Raw genomic sequence first — 23,194 nt, forward strand, 5'->3', positions numbered from 1 at the left:
TTTTGTTCCTTGTTTTCTATAAAGCTAGAATAATCCCCAACGAAATTAGTACCCTTTTAAATTTGGGAAGTGTGATGGTCCTGATACTAAGATACCAAAGTATTGGTGAGGGAGATATTATGGATGCAAGGCAAAACCAGGTAACCAATTGCTACTAATTGCCCATGGGTTCAACTCAAGAAACTGATGTTTTTGTTACCCAAGACATTTTCTACTATTGTTTACTTCTTCGGTACCTATTTAGAGAATGTGGAATTGTCCTTGGTTCTTCCTTTGATTCCTTTCAAATTAATTGATCCTTCAGGCACTCCCCTGTGTCCAGGGACCTGAAAATCCCTCAGGCTCCATTTTGTTCAACCAGGAACTAACCTTAGTCTCTCAAACAGGGCTTTGCCTCAAGATCATGCAAACTAATTTCCCTTCAAATACCCCTTCCCATGATTTACCCCTGAGTTTGTGTGACTAGATTATTATTACATGTTAGGTAACCTAACTTAATTCTTGATGGATCTCAGTTTTCATTAACAACAGAGATTGAGAATGGAATTTCATTCCATTCCAAATGAGAATTTCATTAAGAATGGAATTGAAAAAGAATGTTTTAAGGAGACATTTTATACATGAGTTACAAGCAACTGAGAAAAACAATTATCTCTAACTACAGGTTTCTGGATAACCCTTGTGATACCAAACAATCCTATATGTAGGCGACCATCCACCCAGAAGATCACACTCTTTAGAATATAATTATCTGTCCCTGAAACATTGAGTATCGTGACAAAGAGTTCCTGGCATGATGTTGGTACCAAAGTTTACTAAGTTTTCCTGCTGCCGGAGGAAAGAGTAGAAGGGCCTGCAGGTGGATAAAGGCATTATTCTGGAAGAAAGTCAGAATTTTTAATAACATGAAGAATGTACACTGAGATATTCTATGACATATGTGCATTGCATCAATTTTATGGACATATTGTGAACACTTACTGTGTTCAAGGGACACAAGATTTAAGAAAATCCCTGTGGTTGGGGCACCTGGGTGGCTCAGTCATTAAGCGTCTGCCCTCTGCTCAGGTCATGATCCAAATGTCCTGGGATCAAGCCCCGCATCAGGCTCTCTGCTCAGTGGGAAGCCTGCTTCTCCCTCTCCCACTTCCCCTGCTTGTGTTCCCTCTCTCACTGTGACTCTCTCTGTCAAATAAATAAAATATTTAAAAGAAAAATGAAGAACTGAGGTTTAGAAAAACAAATTATTAAAAAAAAAAGACAATCCCTGTGGTTGTTTACAATCCGATAGAAAATGTATTTTGTTTTAGAAACTATATTTGCAGTACATATTTTATTTGAGCAACTATACTGCAAATTTTTCAGAAACAAAGATTCCTTTCACTCAGAACCAGGCCAAAAAAAGAATATTGCTAACATCTTTAGAAATCATCCCGAGAACCACTGCAAAGTGATGTCTAGTGTGATAGGTCAATTTGTAAGTTGTTTTTTTTTAAATTTCACAAGTCAGTGGTTACTTTATTTCTTAATGTTTCAAGATTTTATTTAAATTCTAGTCGGTTAACATATAGTGTAATATTAGTTTCAGGAATAGAATTAAGTGATTTTTCACTTCCATGTAACACCCAGAGCTCATCCCAAGGACTCTCCTTAACATCCATTATCCATTTAGCCCATCCCCCACCTAATTTCCCTCCAGTAGCCCTCAGTTTGTTCTCTGTAGTTAACAGTCTCTTTTATAGTTTGCCTTCTTGTTTTTTTCTTTTTTCTATGTTCATCTGTTTGTTTCTTAAATTCCACCCATAAGTGAAATCATATGGTATTTGACTTTCTCTGACTCACCTTACGCTTAGCAAAACACTATCTAGCTCCTCCCATGTGTTGGCAAATGGCAAGATTTCATTCTTTTTTGATGGCTGAATAATATTCCATTATATAAATGTATAATATTCCATCATGTTAGGGTGTGTATGTGTGTATATGCATATATAATCTCACTAAAGGTGGAATTTAAGAAACAAAACAAATGAGCAAATGAAAAAAAGGAGAGCAAAAACGAGTGACAAACCAAGAAACAGACTTTTAACTCTATATGGATATATCTTAGCTGTTTTCAGCCTAATACTATGATAAATAATGCAATGATGAATATTTTTGTACATGTCTTTGGGCAGACATTCACTTATTTCACTTCAGTATAAATTTGGGAATAGAATTTTTTGTCACAAGACATTTATATGTTTAGCATAGATAAGCATAGAGCTTTACAAAGTAAAATGCTAGTTCTCTTCTCTATTCTCAACATGTAAGAGCCATGATTGTTCCACATCTTCATCAATACTCAGCATTCCCACTGTTTACCCATTTTGCAATTCTATAGGTGAGCCATAATATACTACATTTAAGAATTCATTTTTATTCCTTGAATACCAAGAAAGTTGAATATCCACTCTAGAAATGTCTATGAAATTCTGAATTTTCATAAGTGTTCACTAAAATGTCTCAAATTTACAAGTACTTGGCCTTTGGAAATTTATATTACCTGGCTTTACATTTAGGGAGAGGAAGTCAACAATTAATTGAATCAGTTAGTTCTATTTTTGGAATTCCATTTCTAGCGTTTAAAAGTTTCTATTTTTTAGTTCAAACCCAGCAGATCTGATAAAACAGTCAATATGTCGATCAAATCAATCTTTAGATGTTGCAAAATATGATTGTCACAAGATAGCAAGTCTGGTTAATTATATTACATATTAAAATACTCCAAGTTTAAACAACAGTCCCCCTACACTCTATTTTTCTTGGACTTGTATATTTAAAACATTTTTTTCTTCCATGCTGCAGCTCATAAGTAACAATTTCAAATGTATATCTGTCCATTGAGAAAATATGGTACAGATGGAAATCTTGTTATTAAAAAAATAAATTTCTTCACAGTTTTTTGTTTTGTTTTGTTTTTTCCCCAAGCATGATACCTAGTGACAGGTCATAGTCTTCCACAAGAGCCCCCTTTAAAAAAACAGAGAAACCATTTCTTCCACTCTGAAATGTTTCTGCACAAAAGTACTTAAAAATAGCAGCTACAAAATCTGAGAAATTCAATGGCTTTTAGCTTCTATAATTGTAATGGATAATTGAGTGTGATGGATAATGGTTCTTCCAACATAACAATATTTCCATGTTATTTCAACAAGCTGCCTTTTGCTTTAACCATTGGAAACTAGACTAAAGAAAGATGAAATAGAGCAATATTAAGAACACACACACGAATGCTCCTTACTTCTAGGGGAGTTAATATGTAGGTCTTTATTGATCTATTATTTTAGTATTCACAACCATTTTATGCACTTTCTTAAAAGTTGTAACATATATAACACAATAGAATGTATAATATGTGTATTCCAGCCACATGACTTACAATCATATAATTGCATTACTAACTTATAATAAATTCTCAAAAATGTTATCTGGTGTTTTTAATTTATTATTTATTTGTTTTTCCATTTGGTGCCCCAGTGTATAGGCAGGTGCTTTGGCAAACAGGGATGAAATGTTCAATCCTTCACAAAGAATGCTCCTGGTCTCCTACTAGGAAAGGGATTTCATAAACAGAATGATATTAAAACAGTGCTTAAAGGAGATGTTTTACTGGCATTACACAAATGGACATTCAACGAGGACTAAGAAGGGGCAGAGAAGGGAGGAAATTACCCTGAAGCTTTGATAGAGGAGTTAATTTTTGATAATTATAGCACAATGTAGTATTTTACCAAGACCTCTTCCACTACTCTTTATAACCTATTTTGACTTCTTTTCTTCTTTTTTATCCTCCCTCCAGCTTTCTTAGAATAGAATTGAATATAGCATTGGGCCGTTTTAAGGTGCACAATGTATGTTTTGATATACATATAATTTGTGAAATCATCACTGCTGGTAAGGTTAATAAAAAATTCATCACCTCACTTAGTTACCAATTTTTTGTTGTGTTGAGAACATTTAAGAGCAAATTCTTAGCAAATTTCAGTTACACGATACAGTATCATTAACTATAATCACCATGTTGTACATTACATTCCCAAAACTTATTCCTCTTTAAACAAAATGTTTGTATTATTTGACCAACAGCTTCCCATTTTCCCGACACCCCAAACCCCTGGTAATCTCCATTCCACTCTTTGCCTTTATGAGTTCAACTTGTTTAGATTCTGCATGTAAGTGAGATCATACAGTATTTGTCTTTCTCTGACTTACTTCAGTTTGCATAACATCCGTCGTCAAGGTCCACCATGTTTTGGCAATCACACTTCTTTACTTCTAAAGAGTCATGACTTGTCCACCTGAAGATGTCTCTAACCATCAAATAGTCTTCCTGCTATCTTTACTTCTCCCAACTTGCATATTTTGAGATCTGAGACTCTGTATCTCGAGCCAGTGAACAACTACCACAATGCGTGTGTGTTTGTGTGTGTGTGTGTGTGATATAAATATTTAAAACCACTTTTTAATTTTCAGCTTTTTCAGGGCCTCTTTCACATCCTTGTTCCGCAGGCTATACACCAGTGGGTTTAGCATGGGAATCACAAGGGTGTAAAACAATGAGGTCATTTTATCTTGATCAAGGGAGTAGGAAGAACTCGGCCGGAAATACATGAAGAGTATAGTTCCTTGGAAAATTGCAACAGCAGTTAAGTGGGAGGTGCAGGTGGAAAAAGCTTTGAACCTCCCCTTAGCAGAGTGGATCTTCAAGACTGATAAGATTATATAACAATAAGAGACAAGCACTCCTGAAATGGTACTCAGTTCAATGAATCCAAAAACGGTGAATATCGCTAACTCATTGACCTGTGTATCTGAGCAAGACAGCAATAGGAGAGGAGGCACATCACAGAAGAAATGATTAATCTCATTCGATCCACAGAAACATAAGCGGAATGTTAAAGTCGTGTGTAACAAGGCATCTGCTGTTCCCAGCATGTAAACCACAGCCATGAGCAGGGAGCACAGTCTGTTGGACATGCTGGCTGTGTAGAGCAAGGGGTTGCTAATGGCCTTATACCGATCAAAGGCCATCACTGCCAGCAGCAGACACTCTAGAATCACCAAACATACAGAAGATCAAAAACTGCAGAGCACAGCCAAAGAAAGGGATTGATTTTTTTTTGGCTAAAAGGTCTACCAACATTTTGGGCCCAACTGCTGTGGCATAACAAAGGTCACAGAAGGAGAGATGGCTGAGGAAAAAGTACATAGGTGTGTGAAGCTGGGAATCCATTCTAATTAAAGTGATCATTCCAATATTTGCAAAAAGATTAATGAGATAAACAACAAGAAATGTTGTAAATAGGGTCACTTTCATCTGACGGTTATCGGTAATTCCCAAGAAAATGAATTCTGTCAAGGATGAGCAATTTCCTTCATCCATTCTTCTATATTCTTGTCTAAACTTTTGAGAAAATGGTCAAGAAAATGATAGATGAACATGCAAGTCTTCTGACCAATGACACAATATCTGTAAAGCAGAATGCAATTTCTTTCTGCAATTGTCTTTTATACTCATAAAATTACTTGCTCAGTATCACTCTTTAAAGATGCATTACTATGAAATATGACAGTAATAAAAAATATCTCTGGTAGGTAGTTGAGGAACTTTGATCTAAATCTAGATGTCATTTATAAGGTATGCAACTTTCTACAGCTCTTTTATTTATCCAAGCATTACCTCCATTGTATCAAGGAAGATATTTGAAATGAATTGATACCTTATTACATCTTCTAAGTTAGTTGGAAGAAACCCCAATGTTATAGAGACCAGGCTGTAAGATGTAGGACTAAACATTTTTGTAGGCTTGAAAATAGTCCATGAACACACACACAAAAAGAGTATATTTATTATATCCTTTACAATATATGATTAGGTTAAGAGATTATTTTGTATTAGTTTTAGAAATAATGATCATGTCACACACGAATAACAATGAAAATAATTATGTTACTTACCCTCATCTGAGTTTTCCTTATTGTTTGCTAAACCTGAAGTAAGCATTATTGACCTTTCTCTAGAAATGTGCTATTGTTTTGCCACAGTACTCATGACCTATTTGTGGAGAGGTTTGGTGCCCAAGGAGGAGACTTTTATAATGAAAGAAAAGGGCTAAAATAAAGTGAAAACAACAGAATTTAATACATACATTTATCTCTTTGGATTTTGAATGGACTTTTATGTTAAAAAATGGAAATTAGATGGGGCACCTGGGTGGCTCAGTTGGGTAAGCATTTGACTCTTGATTTCGGCTCAGGTCATGATCACAAGGTCATGAGATTGAGTCCTGTGTAGAGCTCCATGTTCAGCATGGAGTCTGCTTGAGATTCTCTCTTTCCCTCTCCCTCTGCTCTCCCCAATGCTGCTCTCTCTCTCCCCTTAAAAAAAAAAAAAATGAAGTAAGATAATGGCTCTGAGAGATATAAGCTTCTCTTCCTTGTGTGTGTGTTTATGTATGTGTGTGTCCTGTGTTTGCACATGTATATGTCTCTCTTGTACCTGAGAATAGAAAGTGGACAATAGACTTGTTCTTTAGACCAAAGTGAATATGGTATGTGTGGTTCACACGAAGGTACATTTGTGCATGTTGTTACTTGTAAAGTGGTGCCTTCATTATTTTTTAAATAAAGCAAAACAGAAAACACTTAAATTCATGTTTATACTTACTTAGTAATGAAAGGAACAGAAGCTTTCCTGTAAACCAACATCAAAATAAAATCATTAAAAAGTCATACCATGAAAGCTAAGTTCAGATAGATGCTTACAGTTTTAAAAAGAAAATATTTTTGGCCATTAAATTGCAGAGTTCACTTAATTGAGTAAGCAGGCAAAAGATGCTTTATTCAAAAAAACTTTTTTTTCCCCTAAAAGGTAAGGTTTTCCCCTATAATCTTTAAATTAAAATTTCGAAGCCTACCTGAGATGAGCAGGTCTTTGATGATCAAACAATAGGAGGGTAGCATTATATTTCAGCTGGTGCTTTTGGGACTTAACTCTCTGAAGCTACTGCCCTACTACTGCTGAGGCTTTGATGTTACACAAACATACCACTAATTATTTCTGGTTTTGGATAGCCCCCTGCGAATTCAGAAACAATTTTAGCGAAGGCTGAAATTTACTGCTCACTATTGTCATCCAGTTGATTTGTGCCAGGAAGAAAACCCCAAATTAATTTTATAAATTTGGCTTCTCTGAATTTAATCATTCTCTGAATTTAAATCATTCTCCTCTACTCAAAGAGGAAATCTAATGAAACCTAAGTCGACCCCTCATTTAATCATTTCTAGCACCTTTCAATTGTTCATTTATTTTTCTGTATTTGAAACACTCTTCTTCACACCCCATTTAAGTATGTTACTGCAGTCTGATAGTACTCCCTTTTTTATTGAAGCATCATTGATTACTGTAAAGTTCACCCTTTCAGAGTATACAGTTTTTGCTCCTTTTTGTAAATACAAATACAAAAATATACTCTATTTGAGGCTTCAGGAATAAGACCAATATTTAGATTTTGTGTTCTCTAAACTCCTAGTGCAGGTATTTGCAAAAGTGGTTGCTTTCTAAATATCCATCGTTGAGTCTTTCTGGCTATTTGACATGGAAAGAATAGCGATATCTTGGATTTGGGGATTTTTTCTAATAATATGTCTCATATGTGCAAGGATAATGTGTTTAAAGAATTTTACCTTGATGCTGATAATTTTGAAAAAGCAGAGAAAAAAAGAGGTGATTGCACTCTTATTTTTCCTAATGGCCCACTAACAAAAAGTTTGCTTCTAGTTTTTAGAATTGTAGGGGCTGTTGGTCTTTGTTTAAAAAAAAAAAATAGTAATGTCATTTTTCTGCATGTGCCTGTCCAATTTTCCCAGCACCATTTATTGAAGAGGCTGTCTTTTTCCATTGGACAGTCTTTCCTGCTTTGTCGAAGATTAGTTGACTGTAGAGTTGAGGGTCTATTTCTGGGCTCTCTATTCTGTTCCATTGATCTATGTGTTTACAACAGAGAACTCAAAATGTTTCCATTTACCTAATGCCAAGACTGCTATCTGATCACTATGAGAGACACTTATGCTACTTAGTCAATAGGCAAAAAGGGGTTTCTCTGTCCATTGGGGTGACTGTTTTTGAATATAAAGAGAACAAGTGATCATTACCATAGAGTTAGGGTAGTGGGATGTGTTCCTGGAATGCAAACTTTTTGTAAGTTATAGAATTTAAAAGGCACGTGACTTAGTTAGAAGAACCCTGGACCACCCCATAAGGGTAAAATGGCATGCAAAACTTTGTGTAGCCTCTTTTTCTTTCAGACGTATGGATGCATGCATGTTAAAAATAAGCATATTTTTGCTGTTGTCTTATTTAGAAGTTGATTGTGATTATAAGACATGTCTCTGAAGAGCATGTGGAAAAGGATGGATTATTTGGGATCCTGATGCCAATGTGGCTATGGCTGGAGGCTGCATTTCCCAGACCTTTCTAGTGTAGTTTCAGGTTGCAATGAGTAAATGAGAAATTTGCAAGAGGTTCAAGAATAAAGCTCCTATTTCCATCATGTTTATAGTGGTTCTGCTTTTATTTTATTTTATTTTTTTTTTAAAGATCTTATTTATTTGACAGACAGAGATCACAAGAAGGCAGAGAGGCAGGCAGAGAGAGAGGGGGAAGCAGGCTCTCTGCTGAGCAGAGTCCTATGTGGGGCTTGATCCCAGGACCCTGAGATCATTATCTGAGCCGATGGCAGAGGCTTAACCCACTGAGCCACCCAGGCACCCCAAGACATTTCCATTCTAACAATATCCTATGCCTATGAAACAAAGTTCCTTCTATGGAATTTCAGGCATTAGAATCAGGTTAATAAGTAGGGTCCCAAATGAAGTATTCATTGGGACTCTGGGACTCCCACAAGACCCGATGCGGGGCTTGATCCCAGAGTCTTGGGATCATGACCTAAACTGAAGGCAGAGGCTTTAACCCACTGAGCCATCCAGGCTCCCCTGGTTCTGCTTTTATTATGTAAATGATGAGTAAGTAGCTTCAGGAACACAGGGACAACACAAACTTGAGCAAAACCACAGAGGTAGTCCCACCTAAGTGGGTGACCTCAGAAAGTTCTGACTGTGTTGGGCCTGAAGTACTAATTCAGGCCTTGCTGGCTACCAGGAAGTCTTAAGAAGTTAGCAGGTTCCTGGAACCCTCCAGGATGAAATATAGGATGCTTCCCAGTGGGGAAAGCAGTGTGGGCCATCTAGAAATCTCAGCAAATAACAGCAGCCCTTCAAACCTTGAGAAAACACTGATACCCTATATTTTTAGTTATTCCTTCTCTTGGAAACAGCTATATTTTCTTGTAGGTGGTATAATATTTAGTGATATAATTATTGAGCATGAAAAGGCAGTGGTGTTGCAAACTAAGATTTTCATAGGCAGCTGGTTATGTAATATTGTACTGTAAACACTCACTTTAATAGACGCTTCCCTATGTTAACAGCTTAGCAAACATGAAAGCTGTTGATAGATACTCATCTGTATGTGTCTGTGTGATTCTCTATAATCTTGGCCAAGTATATCTTGGCTAGGTAAACGTAAATTTAATGTTAGAGTATGTTGGTGGGTATGTAACTGTGAGAGCCTGTGCTCTTCTCTCAGGCAATGAAACAACAGAAATGCTTAGGAGAAGCATTGTTGATCAGAAATCCAAAGCCAGGATTCTTAGGAGAATTTAAAACTGACAATGATTTAGGCTGTATCTTGTGGGGATTTTTGCAACAAAGAGCACATGGATTTAAATATACTTTTTAAACCTTGATATTTCCAAGTCAAAGCATGTAAATATTTACTATCATAGAAGGAAAAAAACGATATAACAAAAAGTAATGTTCAGTATAAAATACCAGTGCTGAAATACATTTTGCAGATACATGCCTCTGATATCAGTCTTCAGATGTCCCACCAGCACATGTGGGTTCATCTCTGCATGATGATACAGGTGATATATTGGGGAGCTGATTCTATTTTTGAGAGGACAGAGAAAGATGTCCCATCCCTCTAATAATACTTTGGTATATAAAAGATAGACAGGAAGACAAATCAAATAGTTTGCCTTGCAATTAACCTATATTCTTCAAGGTGCTATTTAGGAAAAGTTTCCAAATTACTTTGGTATAGACTGTATATAGAAGGTTAGCATCATATTATTTTTTTTTTAAGATTTTTTAAATTTATTTGACAAAGAAAGATCACAAGTAGGTAGAGAGGCAGGCAGAGAGAGAGGAGGAAGCAGGCTCCCTGCTCCCTGCTGAGCAGAGAGACTGATGCTGGGCTCAATCCCAGGATCCTGGGATCATGACCTGAGCCGAAGGCAGAGGCTTTAACCCACTGAGCCACCCAGGTGCCCCCAAAAGGTTAGCATCATATTATTGAACTAAACTTAACAAAATGGATTTTATTTTGTATCATTGCTTCCATGATACCCCTGCTTCTCAGCATCTCATTGTACAACATACATTTTAATTAATGTGAACTATTATACAAATATATATAATCAACATCTACCAAGGGCTTAAAGCGGTACAAATATGATTCACAGCATGTGCTCAGTTAATCACCCAACAGTCGATGGCATGTATATTATATCCCCATTTCACAGATAAGTTGACTGAGACATAGAAACATGAAGTAACTTGTTCAAAATGCCACTCACCAGCCAGCAATAGAGCTGGCACACAAACCAAGAGAATCTGGCCTTCTCCCTCATCTGTCAATCCTCTATGTAACTGAGATATACTACAAATGAACACACACACACTTTTCTGAGGTATTTACTATATCCCTAAGATGACCTGATAAAACACCTTTTAGCATTAACTCCAAGGGAGTAATTATTGAATGGTAATCTATTATTTAGCAGCAATTTTGAAACTTTTAAATGTTTTCTTATGTCACGGGGTTATGACTTGAATTTGGCTGTATGAAAACCAAGTGTTTGATAACGTCCCTCGTGGGTCTGCTGGGAGGCATGTTGCACGTTTCCAATTAGAGTTTGCAACTGGGGAGTTAGATGAATCTCAGAACATTAAGGTTCATGAAGAATCTACCTTTAGCCCCATAGCTCTCTTAGCAGCATCTTTTACATCCTTATTTCTCAAACTATAAATCAACGGGTTCAGCACTGGGATGATAATGGTGTAGAACACGGAGATAATTTTATCAGTGTTGGGAGAATACAGATAGCTGGGCCGTGAGTAAATGAAGAGAAGAGTCCCCTGGTAGATGGCCACAGAAGTCAAGTGAGAGGCACATGTGGAAAAGGTTTTCTTCCTCCCGCTGGAAGAGCGAATCCTCAAGACTGAGCGGAGGATGAAAAAGTAGGAGACGATGATGACGATGAAGCAGATAATTTCCACTGAGCTGCCATAAGTGGAGAGAAGCCATTCATTAACTGAGGTGTCTGTGCAAGATAGCTTAAGCAGGGGAGGGAGGTCACAGAAAAAATGATTAATGACATTTTTATCACAGTACTTCAGAATAAAGGCAAAGGATGTGTGAACCAGGGAACTCATGTTACCTCCAATGTAGGACAAGGCAATCAACCGTACACAGATGCCCCGAGACATCACAGCTGTATACAGTAAAGGGTTACAGATGGCGACATAGCGATCGTATGCCATGGCAGCCAAGATAAAGGATTCTGTATCGGCAAAAGCACAGAAAAAATAAAACTGCAGGGCACAGCCATAATAGGAGATGGATTTGTTCTCGGAGAGGAAATTGAACAGCATTTTGGGAACAATGACTGAGGAGTAACAGAGATCTGCAAAGGAGAGGTTGCTGAGGAAGAAATACATAGGGATTTGAAGGTGAGGATCGGTCCTGATTAACATCATCAGTCCAATGTTCCCTGTTAAGATCATACCGTACAAGGTCAGAAACACGAGGAACAGGACAATCTGCAGTTCAGGGCATGTCAGGAATCCTAAGAGGATAAACTCAGTCACCAATGTGTTGTTTCCATCCATCCATTCCATTTTCCGTGTGGTTTTCTCTCTATGAGAACTCCAACATCCTAAAATGGTACGTGGAGGAAAAGAGAAAAACAGATACAATTGCGTGGTTATTTTATTACTACCGCAAACAAACAAGCAAGCATGTAAAGACTCCAACCCCAAACTCCCCTTCAAATATAAACCCTGAGGGATGTACTTCAGAATTTAGTAACTATTAGATTCCATGGTCACTAGTTTTATCTTATTTGTTTGATGAATGACTCTGTCTTCCATTGGATAGTTGACTTCTGCATGTAGGGATCCGATTTTGCTTACTTTCTCATATCCAGACACAGCACAACAGCTGGTTCAGGGGATTAAAGAAGTAATGATGGATTAATGGATAGACTGATGATGATATGAAGAGAAGAAAAATGCACTTATTGCTAAACACAAATTGACTTTAGAGTCTGCCTTAGAATAATAACTGGAGAGCAGTTTGCTCTTTCCACAACTTAATAGATGGAAGGATGCTGTATTCTTGGCAGAGAAATCTTGGTCATTCTTTGTAATATGAAGTAAAAGTGATATCAATGAAGTGAAAACAAATGCCATTAAAATCAGCTGTGAGTATAATTTTGACAGGAAAGGGTTTAGGATGACTCCACAAATCCTATCAAGATAATAAACCAAAATGGGATGGCTGGGTGGCTCAGATGGTTAAGCATCTGCTTCTGGCTCAGGTCATGATCTCCAGGATCATGATAGATAGAGCCCCAGGATAAAGCCCCATATCAGATTCTCTGCTCTGTTGGTAGACTGTTTTTCCCTCTCCCTCTTGTGCTCTCTCTGTCTGTCTCTCTGCTTGTGCTCTCTCTGTCTCTCTGTCTCTCAAATGAATAAATAAAATCTTTGAAAATAAAGATACTAAACCAAAATGATTATATTCATAATTTCTCTATCTTTGGCATTTTATTAGAATTCTTGGCTTCTAGGGAGTGCCTGGTGATTATTAGTTGACAGACTGAATAAAGTGAACAAAAAATTAGTAATAAGTTGGCTTCTAATTAAAAAAATGTTACTGTATATGGCCTCCTCAATGATTATATGTTCTGTGCAAACAAAAATAGTTAGCTCCCATTTATTTTTATGCTAGTATAAGTCAGGGCATTGAATCTAAAAATTCTGTCAATGTTTTCTTTGGGGATCTCAGAATTTTTTCCAGGAGTAGAGAACAATGGAACTTGAGTTTGAAGTACAAAAATTTTCCACTTAACCTTAAAAGATGTACTTGGAAATACATAAAACAAGCAAAGTATTCATGAGCTATGGTAATATTGCCAGGAAGGGGAGGCAGGGGGGCAGAGGCATGGGTTAAATAGGGATGAGTATTAAGGAGGACACTTCTTATTATGAGCATTGGGTGTTGTATGTAAGTGATGAATCACTGAATTCTATCCCTGAAACCAATATTGCATTGTATGTTAACTAAAATTTAAAGAAAATTATAAAAACTATAATTTACTAAATTCTTCCCAAGTCTATAACAAAACAATCTTATAGAAAATAAATTCCAAACAATCAGGTAGCTGGCCAAGCTTCAGTTCTCTTATCTGTAACAAAAAAAAAGCTTATTTAAATCAAAAGTATTGTAGACCCTTGTAGAAGTTACATAAGAAAGAATGACCCTGGGACGCCTGGGTGGCTCAGTTGGTTAAGCAGCTGCCTCTGGCTCAGGTCATGATCCCAGCATCCTGGGATCGAGTCCCACATCGGGCTCCTTGCTTGGAGGGGAGCCTGCTTCTCCCTCTGCCTCTGCCTGCCATTCTGTCTGCCTGTGCTCGCTCTCTCCCCCTCTCGCTCTGATAAATAAATAAAATCTTAAAAAAAAAGAAAGAAAGAAAGAAAGAAAGAAAGAAAGAAAGAAAGAAAGAAAGACCCTGTGTCATTACTAACTACTGAATATGATTTCTGAACCATTTAAACACAATTGTTCTTGCTCTCAAATTCGCAAAAGCCTGTTTTTGTACAGTTACAAAGGCAAATCTAGTAACCACAGAAGCCACTTACCAAGGAAGGAGCTGTTTTCCAATTACCTGTATGAATCAATTTATCAGCAGAACCAAGTACTTTTACATGCTTTCTCATGTCATTGGGGACCTAATAAATGAAGGATTGTCAACATGTTCATTTCCAAGGGGCACCTAGAGAGTAATTAACATGTATTGTTATTGTGAATTATTTTTATTAAAAAGTTGGTAATTATAACAGAAATCCTGGTAGTATTAATTTGAATAGGCAATTTTCATTCTTAGTAATATTGGGGTTCTTTGTAATGACACCTGGAATCACAAAGGACCCTCTTTATAGTGGAGGTTCTATGGAAATATTTCAAATATTTGAGAATCTATCATCATTTAATATTTTTTCAAAAATTCTGTGGAAATTGCTCAAGAATTGTTACTTATTATTAACAGTATGGAAAATTGGTATTTTTTCCCCATGTCCTTAAAAGCTGAGCACAGTAGAGGTTTCTATAGAACCTGATTCCAGCAGGTGCTTTCTGAGAAGATGTAAGGACATACTGATGAATATCTTTTGCCAGAAAGCATCAAAATGATGGCAGAACCATCCTAGTTAGTGAGTACAAGCTCTCATCAACTAATTAGTCTTACATATGCAGTATCTGTCAGTTTTACTACAACAATGATATTTAAGAGCTAGTTGTAATTAGTGAAACTCCACTAATGACATAATAAGCTCTATTTTTTTCACAGCATAAAATGAGTTTATTAATGACTCATATTTGCAGAATCTTAGAGACAGCCCTGTTAAAACTAATATCCAGTGTAAATATCTATTTCAGGACTGAAAAAATGGCCCAGCCACTTCAGTTTAAGCGTTCTGAAGGATGAGAGTTTCACAGATTCAATTCACTGTGGATGTTCTAACCCTTGAAAAATTCCCCGTTATGGTGAACTCAGATCTGAATTTAGATTCCTTCTTTATTTGAGGGGTGATCCTTCCATTTATATGCAAACCATATTGAAATTATTTGTTTACTGACAGGGTTGATGAACTAAAAGTTAACAATTTAAGCAAAAATAAAGTCATTTTAGCAGAACATGGCTATACTGAGAATTTAACAATAAAACCAAACCAAAACAAGCAAACAAACAAAAAAACTACTATAGGGGCACCTGGGTGGCTCAGTCAGTTAAGTCCTGGGATTTATCCCCACAGAAGCCCTGCTTCTCCCTCTCCCTCTGCCTGCCATCCCCCTGCTTGTTCTCTCCTTCTCGCTATGTCTGTCAAATAAATAAATAAAATCTTGAAAAAAAATCACTGTAAAAAAATTTTTAAAAAATTTTAAGAAAATTTACCGTGATAATGATGGCATGAAAACATTTTAAAAATGTTTTAAAAATTTAATAATTTTAGTGAAACTAATTCTCTGTATAATTTTACATTTTAAGATGCAATTATTTAGAATGTCATCCATTAAAAGATAAAAAAATACCCATTCTCTTTCCCTCTTCCTATTCTTAAAGAAGAGGTTGATCACCTAACACCAACTGAGTTATCCATTTGAACCCACAGGCAGAGAGGTCCAAGCCTTTAAGATTGATGTAAAATGTAGCAGTAACATTCCTCTGCAGCAAAACATTTGGAATCTCTGCATAATTCCCAGGATTTTGCACCACTCTTTATGATGATTCTAAATGTCCCTGCCATAGTATTCAAGAGAGCTGGAAGCCAAAGTGAGATGGAGAGAACTTGTCTTGTACTAATGAGCTAATTGTACTCACTATTCAAGGGTTCCAGAAAAACATAGTTGTTAGGCAAATAAATGCAGTTGAAATTTAACTTTGTAACATCAGAACAGCTGGTAGATAGCAAGTATGATATTGGCTATTAGTTTTAGATATTAATTTACAAATAAAGGCACTGCAGGTGATATTACTTTGCTACATCTGATTTTATATTATCTGATACCAGAAAATGACACAGGACTTAGTAAGCAGCTGATCAGACATCTTCCATGTAGGAATTACTGAGAGAAGAGAGAGATACAGCATTTGCATAACTCAATAATCTCTGTAATTTCCATTAAAAATTAAAAACAAAAAAACAACCTTCCATTTGAGGTAGGATGTGATCCCTCATGGTTGTTTTTTGCTTCCATTGATAATTTCTTGATGGGGGAATAAAGGGTATATTAAAAGTAACATACAGACTAGACACTATCCTCATACTTAACCTGGAAAAGAAGAATTAAAGCAATACCTTAACATTTACCCTAAGATGACTTAGCTATCCCTCTGTTTTTTTTAGCATGACTAAATTTATCCAAGAGTTTTGCACATGTTTTTATTGCTCTTTACAAAAATTTCCTCAACAACTCATAGACTCTTCAATGGAAAACATCAACAGTTTACTCCTCAAATTCTTTGGATCCCTTGCCACAAAATCCTTTCTTTGTTTCCACCAATCTGAAATAATATCTCTTGATCTCTAGCTAGTCCTATCAAAGTCTAGCTTCAAACTCCGTGTCTCAATTAATTCTCTGGCTTCCCCTTCCCTTCATAAACTGAAATCTCTGTGAGATGGTGTTCTCTGTTATTAAGGCAAGCTGTAAACTCCGCGTAGTCTTATCAACTGTTTACTTTGGTGATATATGAGGAAATCACCTTTTGCCTCATATTTAGGAACTCATTATGGACTAGAGAACCTTTAAGAAAGGTTATACCTATTTAGAGGTGAGCTGAAAATTTATAACTGTCCCTGTAGGAATTTATCAAGTATAAATATGGGCAAGAGACTGAGAATATCAGCTTTCCTAGAACTTTTAGCAGTTACATAGTGCTGGAATACCAAAACTTAAGATGTAAGGAACCTCGAACAAATGGTAGATTTTCTATTCGAGACATTTTCTAAATTCAAAGCTTCAGCATATAATAGACAAAAAGCACTAAAAATTTCAGAAAAACAAAGTGTAATGTCTCCCAATTTCTTAGTGCTTAGAATACAAAGACCTGCTATGAATTTAGGTTCTGAGAAAAAACATGCACACACACACACACACACACACACACACACACACATACACAAAAGTATAAAACCCTAAAGCGATTTCTCATTTGACCTCATAATCAGAAACCACATTTCCCTGGGAATCTAATCTGAGAATACAGATATGATCCCTGGAACAGGGCTTTAGTCAGACTCAAAACAAACGAACAAACAAAAAACTTGCCAAACTTTTGGTAATTGCACACACAGGAACAGTAAAAAACTGGAAATTTGTGTGGCCTCAAACACATAGTGATCTTCCTTTCATGGCATTTGCCAAAGTCTAAAGTTGGTCAGGGTGGGAGATTATAGATATAAACCAGAAACCTCTGAAACAGGAAGTTCTTTCGATCTCTTCTTGCTAAGAGACTAAAAGAGCCCACGTTCTTAAGTGAAAACCTAGAATGCCATGCGTTAGAAATAGGAGTGAACTGTAGTACACTCCATCTTGCCAAAACTGTTAAGGAAGATTCAACTCAGATCAGTTTCTGGTTGAATTGAGATTATCAGACTTAACTTCTTTGGAGGAATGATTGAATCATTTTTGGTAGGTGAAATCATCTGGACCATTTTTTCTTTGTAGTCACTATATGGCATGAAATAAGCAAACATATTACTACACAGAGGGCCGGAGAGACCTCTGAGCAATAAAGAAGGAGAAAAAGGCTAAAAGAAAATGAAGATTGAACCACACTTTGGAGCTGGCAAGTAAGGACCTTAAAATAATTGTAAAAGTAGGTATAAAATAATTAAATTGGAAAAATGACCAAAAAGCAGAGAAATTCACTGAGGAATTAGAACCTATAGCAAATAATTAAATTAATTGAAAAATATATCTATAATGAGCAACTTATTGAACTAATTTAATTTAATGAATGGTGAATATTAGGAAGCAGGGGAATGAATGAAAACTGATGAGTCAGAGGGCTTGTATTAGGATCTTTTGCTTGGAACCTGAAACTAATGTGGTATAGAAAGTCATCAGAAAAATAAATTCTTTGTCACACAAATACCTAGAATGCCCACCTTGAACCAGTTCTGAAAGTAATCAGACTTTCCCAGCAAGCGTTCTTTCGTATTGGGACTGCTTGGGAAAGAATGAGTAGAGTGTTTTCTGTTTGTCCCAGAGTCTACAGAGTTGTTACATCTTCTACACACTGGATGGAGCCAGAGACAACCATGTAATCACCTAAGCAGTAAGTCTGCGTCCTAAAGACACCCCTAATCTTCCAGTTTTCTTAGAGATCTTTGGTGTAATTCTTATTTCATTCAGATGGACAGTGTTTCATTTCTCATCCTGTAGGAATGTTTTTCAGATTTCATTATTTTCTTTCAACAAACACTTCTGTTACTTGGGTAAGATAAATCTCTTCTCTCTGCATATAATATTCTGATTTTCAGCTCCAATAAAGTACCTTAAACAGGAAATCCTGATTCTATACTTTCCCACCCTTGGGATCAATACCACAGTAGGATGAATTAATTTATGGCAGATTAACTAAAATACAATTGAATTAAAACCGAACTCCTGTTCTAAAACAAGTATTAAATTAGCAAAAATTAGTGATAATTTAACCATAAATCAGTCCTACAGAAACTGTCAAAGCAAGGAGAAAAACTAGTTTACATGAATGAACAAGTATAAGAAAAGAGTCTCTTCTTTTGGGACTACTGCAATCTAACATATGTAGACCAGCTATCTTACTGAAAAGAAATAAAATAATGAATAAAGCAATTTTAAATCTACACAAAAGCATCAAATAATAGACAAGAAACTCTATTTTTACCAAATTGAGCACTAAAGAAAGAAAAATCCTCATCCCTTCACTATGTATAAATAAGAGAAGTATTTAAAGCCAATGGGGAAATGAGTCTAATTAAAACTGCATTAAATTCCAGACAAAGCTCAACTATAGAATTGATTGACTCAGCCCCTTATTCTAGCAGCTACCCAGAGGAATTGTTCTTGATTCTAAGGGCAAATGTTATCTACTTAAGTCTCTAGTTTTTCATCTAAAATATCCCATGTAAAAGAAATTTTAAAAATCATGAGACCTATGTAGAGGCAGGAAAATGTGATCCTTAAAAAAATAAATAATAATAATAATTGTATAACAACCAGAAAAATTACACCGACACTCAGATCTAGAATCTCAATGAACATACAAAGAATGTGAGGTAAAATTACATCTAGGCATAGAATAGTTAAATAAAAGAAAATGAAGCAAAACAACAGCAAAAATAACTATAAAATAAGCAAAGTAGCCCAAGCAACCATCACATGAAAGGAACATAAAAATGGGTGTTGATTTCTCATCAGAAATAAAGGATTTCAAAGACATTAGAATGACAAATGTTAGAAAGATGGAGTTTAAGAAGTCAAATTATTATTCTGTATTCAGAAAAAAAGTGACACTCAAAATTTCTTACAAAAATGATACCAGGCCAAAGGGCTTATCTGGTAAATTCTAAATATTTTAGCAAGAAAGAGTTTCAAATTATGCAAAATTGTTCCAAGAATAGACAAATATAGGATACTGCTATACTTTTTGTATGAAACCAAAAGAACCTTAAAAACAAATCCTGAGGAGAATTTCTTTATAAATGAGAACATTATGGAAATAGATACAAAAAAATCCTTAATAAAATATTAGTAAATCAAATCCAATGTTAATTAAAGCAGATATTATAACATGACCAAGAAGGATTTTTTTCAGAAATTCAGTGTCAGTAAGCATTAAAAAAATCAATTTATTTAACCAAATGAACAAATTAAAGGAGAAAAACCATAAGATTAACTCAGTGAATGCAGAAAGAAAACCCAACAATATCACACATTCAATACACATTCCAAGTAAAGTATTTTACTTGGAATTAGTTAATTAGAATTAATTAATTCCATTAATTAGAAATTAATTATGAATTAGAAAAAGGGGCCTTTCTCAAGCTGATAAAGGACATTTATATTAAGTATCTATGGCTGCATAATGAATTACCAAAAACATAGAAGGTTAAATCAGTACCTATTTATCATCTCATAGTCTCTGTGGGACAGGAGTCTGAACAGGGTTTAGCTGGGGTCCTCCAGAAGACTGTGACCAAAGCCTTAGCTGGAGCTGGGACATCTTCTGAATGCTTGTCTCAAGAAGGTTTTATGTTCATGATCATTCAAGTTGTTGGCAAGGTTAATTTCTTTGCATTGTAAGAATAAGGGCCTCAAGTCCTTGCTGGCTGTGTGCCAGAGGCTGTGACTTTATGTAAGGAATTATTTTTGCTGCCATGATGCTAACCAGTCAAACTCTTGGCGATGGTCCAAGAGTCTGTAAAGAGGTAAATATGGAGCTGATTATTGGCCAGAGTACCAAGATGACTGCTTGAAGTCTGAGCAGTTGTGCCCATCCTGGGTTCCCATCTGTGATCTGGGATGTCCTGATAAGGGACATCAAGCAACTGTTCTGGAGAGTTCCATCATATGCAATAGTAGGAATGTTGTCCATGAAGTGTAAAAACTCCCTTTCCTGTATCTTCACTTGATTCCAACTTACTCCATGATTATCCAAAGGGTCCAGGAGAGAAGTAGCTCACTCAGCACCATGGTCTCTGGCAAGGGTCTGAGGGCAGGGGAAACCACACACTACAGAAACTGGGATATACCTGTAACCCAAGTTTAGCTTCCTCCTGTAGCAAGAAGACCTCAATAATGCCCTAATCTTGTGGGATACTGTTTCCATGACACAAGGCGCAGGAGGCAGCTCATAAAGGGTCATGATATTAGGGCCTGTGAGAGCCCCTATTTTTGGGAGAGCCCCGTATACACTCACAATGACCACTGTAATGGTGGGTAGCATGGAGCTGAGGAGGGCAGTTTCTCATACCAGAAGTCCTTGGGAAACTTCTGGCCACTTATTGGTGATCCAGAGATTCTAGGATGAATGAGGAGGTAGATAAAAATGAAGGATGCTTTGGGAGGCCCTCATGGGACAGCCAGTTGTATCATAATTGGGGCAGATCCTAGAAACTCTTTTTAAAAAGCCCTATTAACAATGGGCAACTTTGAGAGTGAAAGCATAAATTGGTTCAGGTAAAATCTAAGATATATTTCTTCCAGAATCCCCAGAAGTCTGTAAGAGGTTGGTTTTGCTTTAATATTGTGGTGGCTAGATGATCAATAGCTTTGTCTTTATAATGGTAAGGATAGAATAGCCTCTGGCTTACCAAATAGTCTTTGGGGGTGGGGTCTTTTACTGTGTAAGGGATAACAGTCCACCCTCTTTCTATGAACTCCCTCATAAATGTCTGTATGTCCAAAATGAATCTGTCAAATGAATCTCATTGGAGGAGGATACTTCATACACAATATCATACCTATGTTTGCAGAGAAAGCTGAACACAGATAAAATCTTTCTGGAAAAAAATTGAATGGGATGACAGATCTATTGAGATACTCCATGGATGGTTGAGTAAAGGTGAATTATATCTCTTTAGAGTTGAAGGCACACTGCCTCTGAGAGACTTGGAATAGACACCAAATGGAATGTATTGGCCAAATCTATACCACAAAATATTTAACAGTTGTTGATAGATGGAGTCAGTAACTTCAATAATATTTCATGTGGGGGCCTTAATGAGTGGGATCATGGGATTAAAGTTGTGGAAATATCATGACATCTATTATTTCCAGCTTCAAGAACAGGCCAAATTGGGCTTCAAGATGGAGAAGTAGTTGGGATAATCACCCCTTCTCTAAATAAGTCTTGTATAATGGGTTTAAATCCTTGAGGACCTTGTTTTATTTTACATTGAGCCATTTTAACTATTTTAGATTTGTGGGTGCTGTGACAAAAATGGTGTCCCCCTAAAAATGTATATGTTGATGTCCTCACCAACGTGATGGTATGTGGAGATGGAGACTTTCGAAGGTATCTAAGTCAGGGGTATCCATCAGAGCAGAACCAATAGGATAAATAATGACACACAGATGATAGATATGTGATGATAGATAAATAGATGTTAGATAGATAGATGATAGGTAGATAGACATAGAGACATACATAGAAAGGAAGACAGAGAAGTAAATGGAAGGCTGATTTGTAGCATTTGATGATTTCCATGCTGTAGATATCACCACTGTTCTTAGATGAAGGAATACTATTAGTATTTATCACCAGTGCACCTTCTCTACAAGATATACTAAGGCAGTTCTTCAGAATGAAGGAAATGATATAAGAGGGAAATTTGGAACACTTGTGTATGCTTGCATGTGTGTGTGCACACAGACACCATTGAGTACGAAAACTGGAGAACTTAGAATAAGACGAGTGATTGTATTAATGTCAGTATCTTGGTTGTGACACCAAGTTAAACGACTTGGCAAAATGTTATTATTAAGAAAAAGGGAAAATTTTAAAAGAGAACTCTTTGTATTATTTCTTATAAATGCATGTGATTCTACAGTTTTCTCAATTTAAAATATTGGTAGGGGATGAAGACATCTGTCCTTTCTTATTCCTGCATTCCCACTCCCTGATGATACCAGAGAGTCTCCATATAAATTCTGTCATATGGTTCTTTTAAAGTGAGAGAAGTACAAATTTATCTATTACAGCAAAGTAATCAAATAAGTCTTACATTTGAAAAGAAAACAAAAAGAGATCTCAATAACCCAAGCTTCCACATTGAGAAATTAGATAAACAAGAGAAAAATAAATACAAGGCAAACAGACCAAAGGAAATAATTGACTAGAGCAAAAATCAAAAACATTGAAAAGAGAAAAATAGAGAAAATTAATGAAATAAAACACTTGGTTTCTTTGTAAATATCAATAAAATAGATCATAGATGTAGACACAAAACCAAAACTGTGAATACTTTAGAATAAACATAGGAGAAACTCTGTGACGTTGGGTTAAACAGAAAGTACAGAAATACAAGCCCAAAAGCATGTAGGAAGAAAAAAAAAGAAATTAAATTTCATTAAATTAAATATTTTACTAAGTAAAAGACACCATGAAAAGATAAAAAGACAAAGCATAGTCTGGGTATAGATTTGCACACCTGTTTAACAAAGTACTTGTATTTAGAATGTGCATAAACTCTCAAA

At 36.0% G+C, this 23,194-nt stretch overlaps 2 protein-coding genes across 2 annotated transcripts in view; both read right to left on the reverse strand.

Moving 5' to 3' along the window:
* Positions 1-4,488: 4,488 nt before the first annotated feature.
* Positions 4,489-5,422, reverse strand: LOC309872917 (olfactory receptor 5W2-like; the record flags this gene model as incomplete). The annotated part of the gene is given in 2 exon segments (XM_082747886.1): positions 4,489-5,091; positions 5,093-5,422. Coding segments are annotated over 2 exon segments (933 nt in total).
* A 5,696-nt stretch (positions 5,423-11,118) lies between these two features.
* LOC309840373 (uncharacterized protein) overlaps positions 11,119-23,194 on the reverse strand; it is a gene marked incomplete at its 3' end in the record, with an annotated part of 31,920 nt that continues 19,844 nt past the window's right edge. The window contains exon 5 of the mRNA XM_082682426.1: positions 11,119-12,101. Within this exon, the coding sequence (XP_082538552.1) occupies positions 11,119-12,101 (983 nt within the window). The remainder of the gene's footprint in view (positions 12,102-23,194) is intronic.

This window comes from Mustela nivalis (genome assembly GCF_964662115.1).
Source record: "Mustela nivalis genome assembly, chromosome: 9".
NCBI lineage: Eukaryota > Metazoa > Chordata > Mammalia > Carnivora > Mustelidae > Mustela > Mustela nivalis.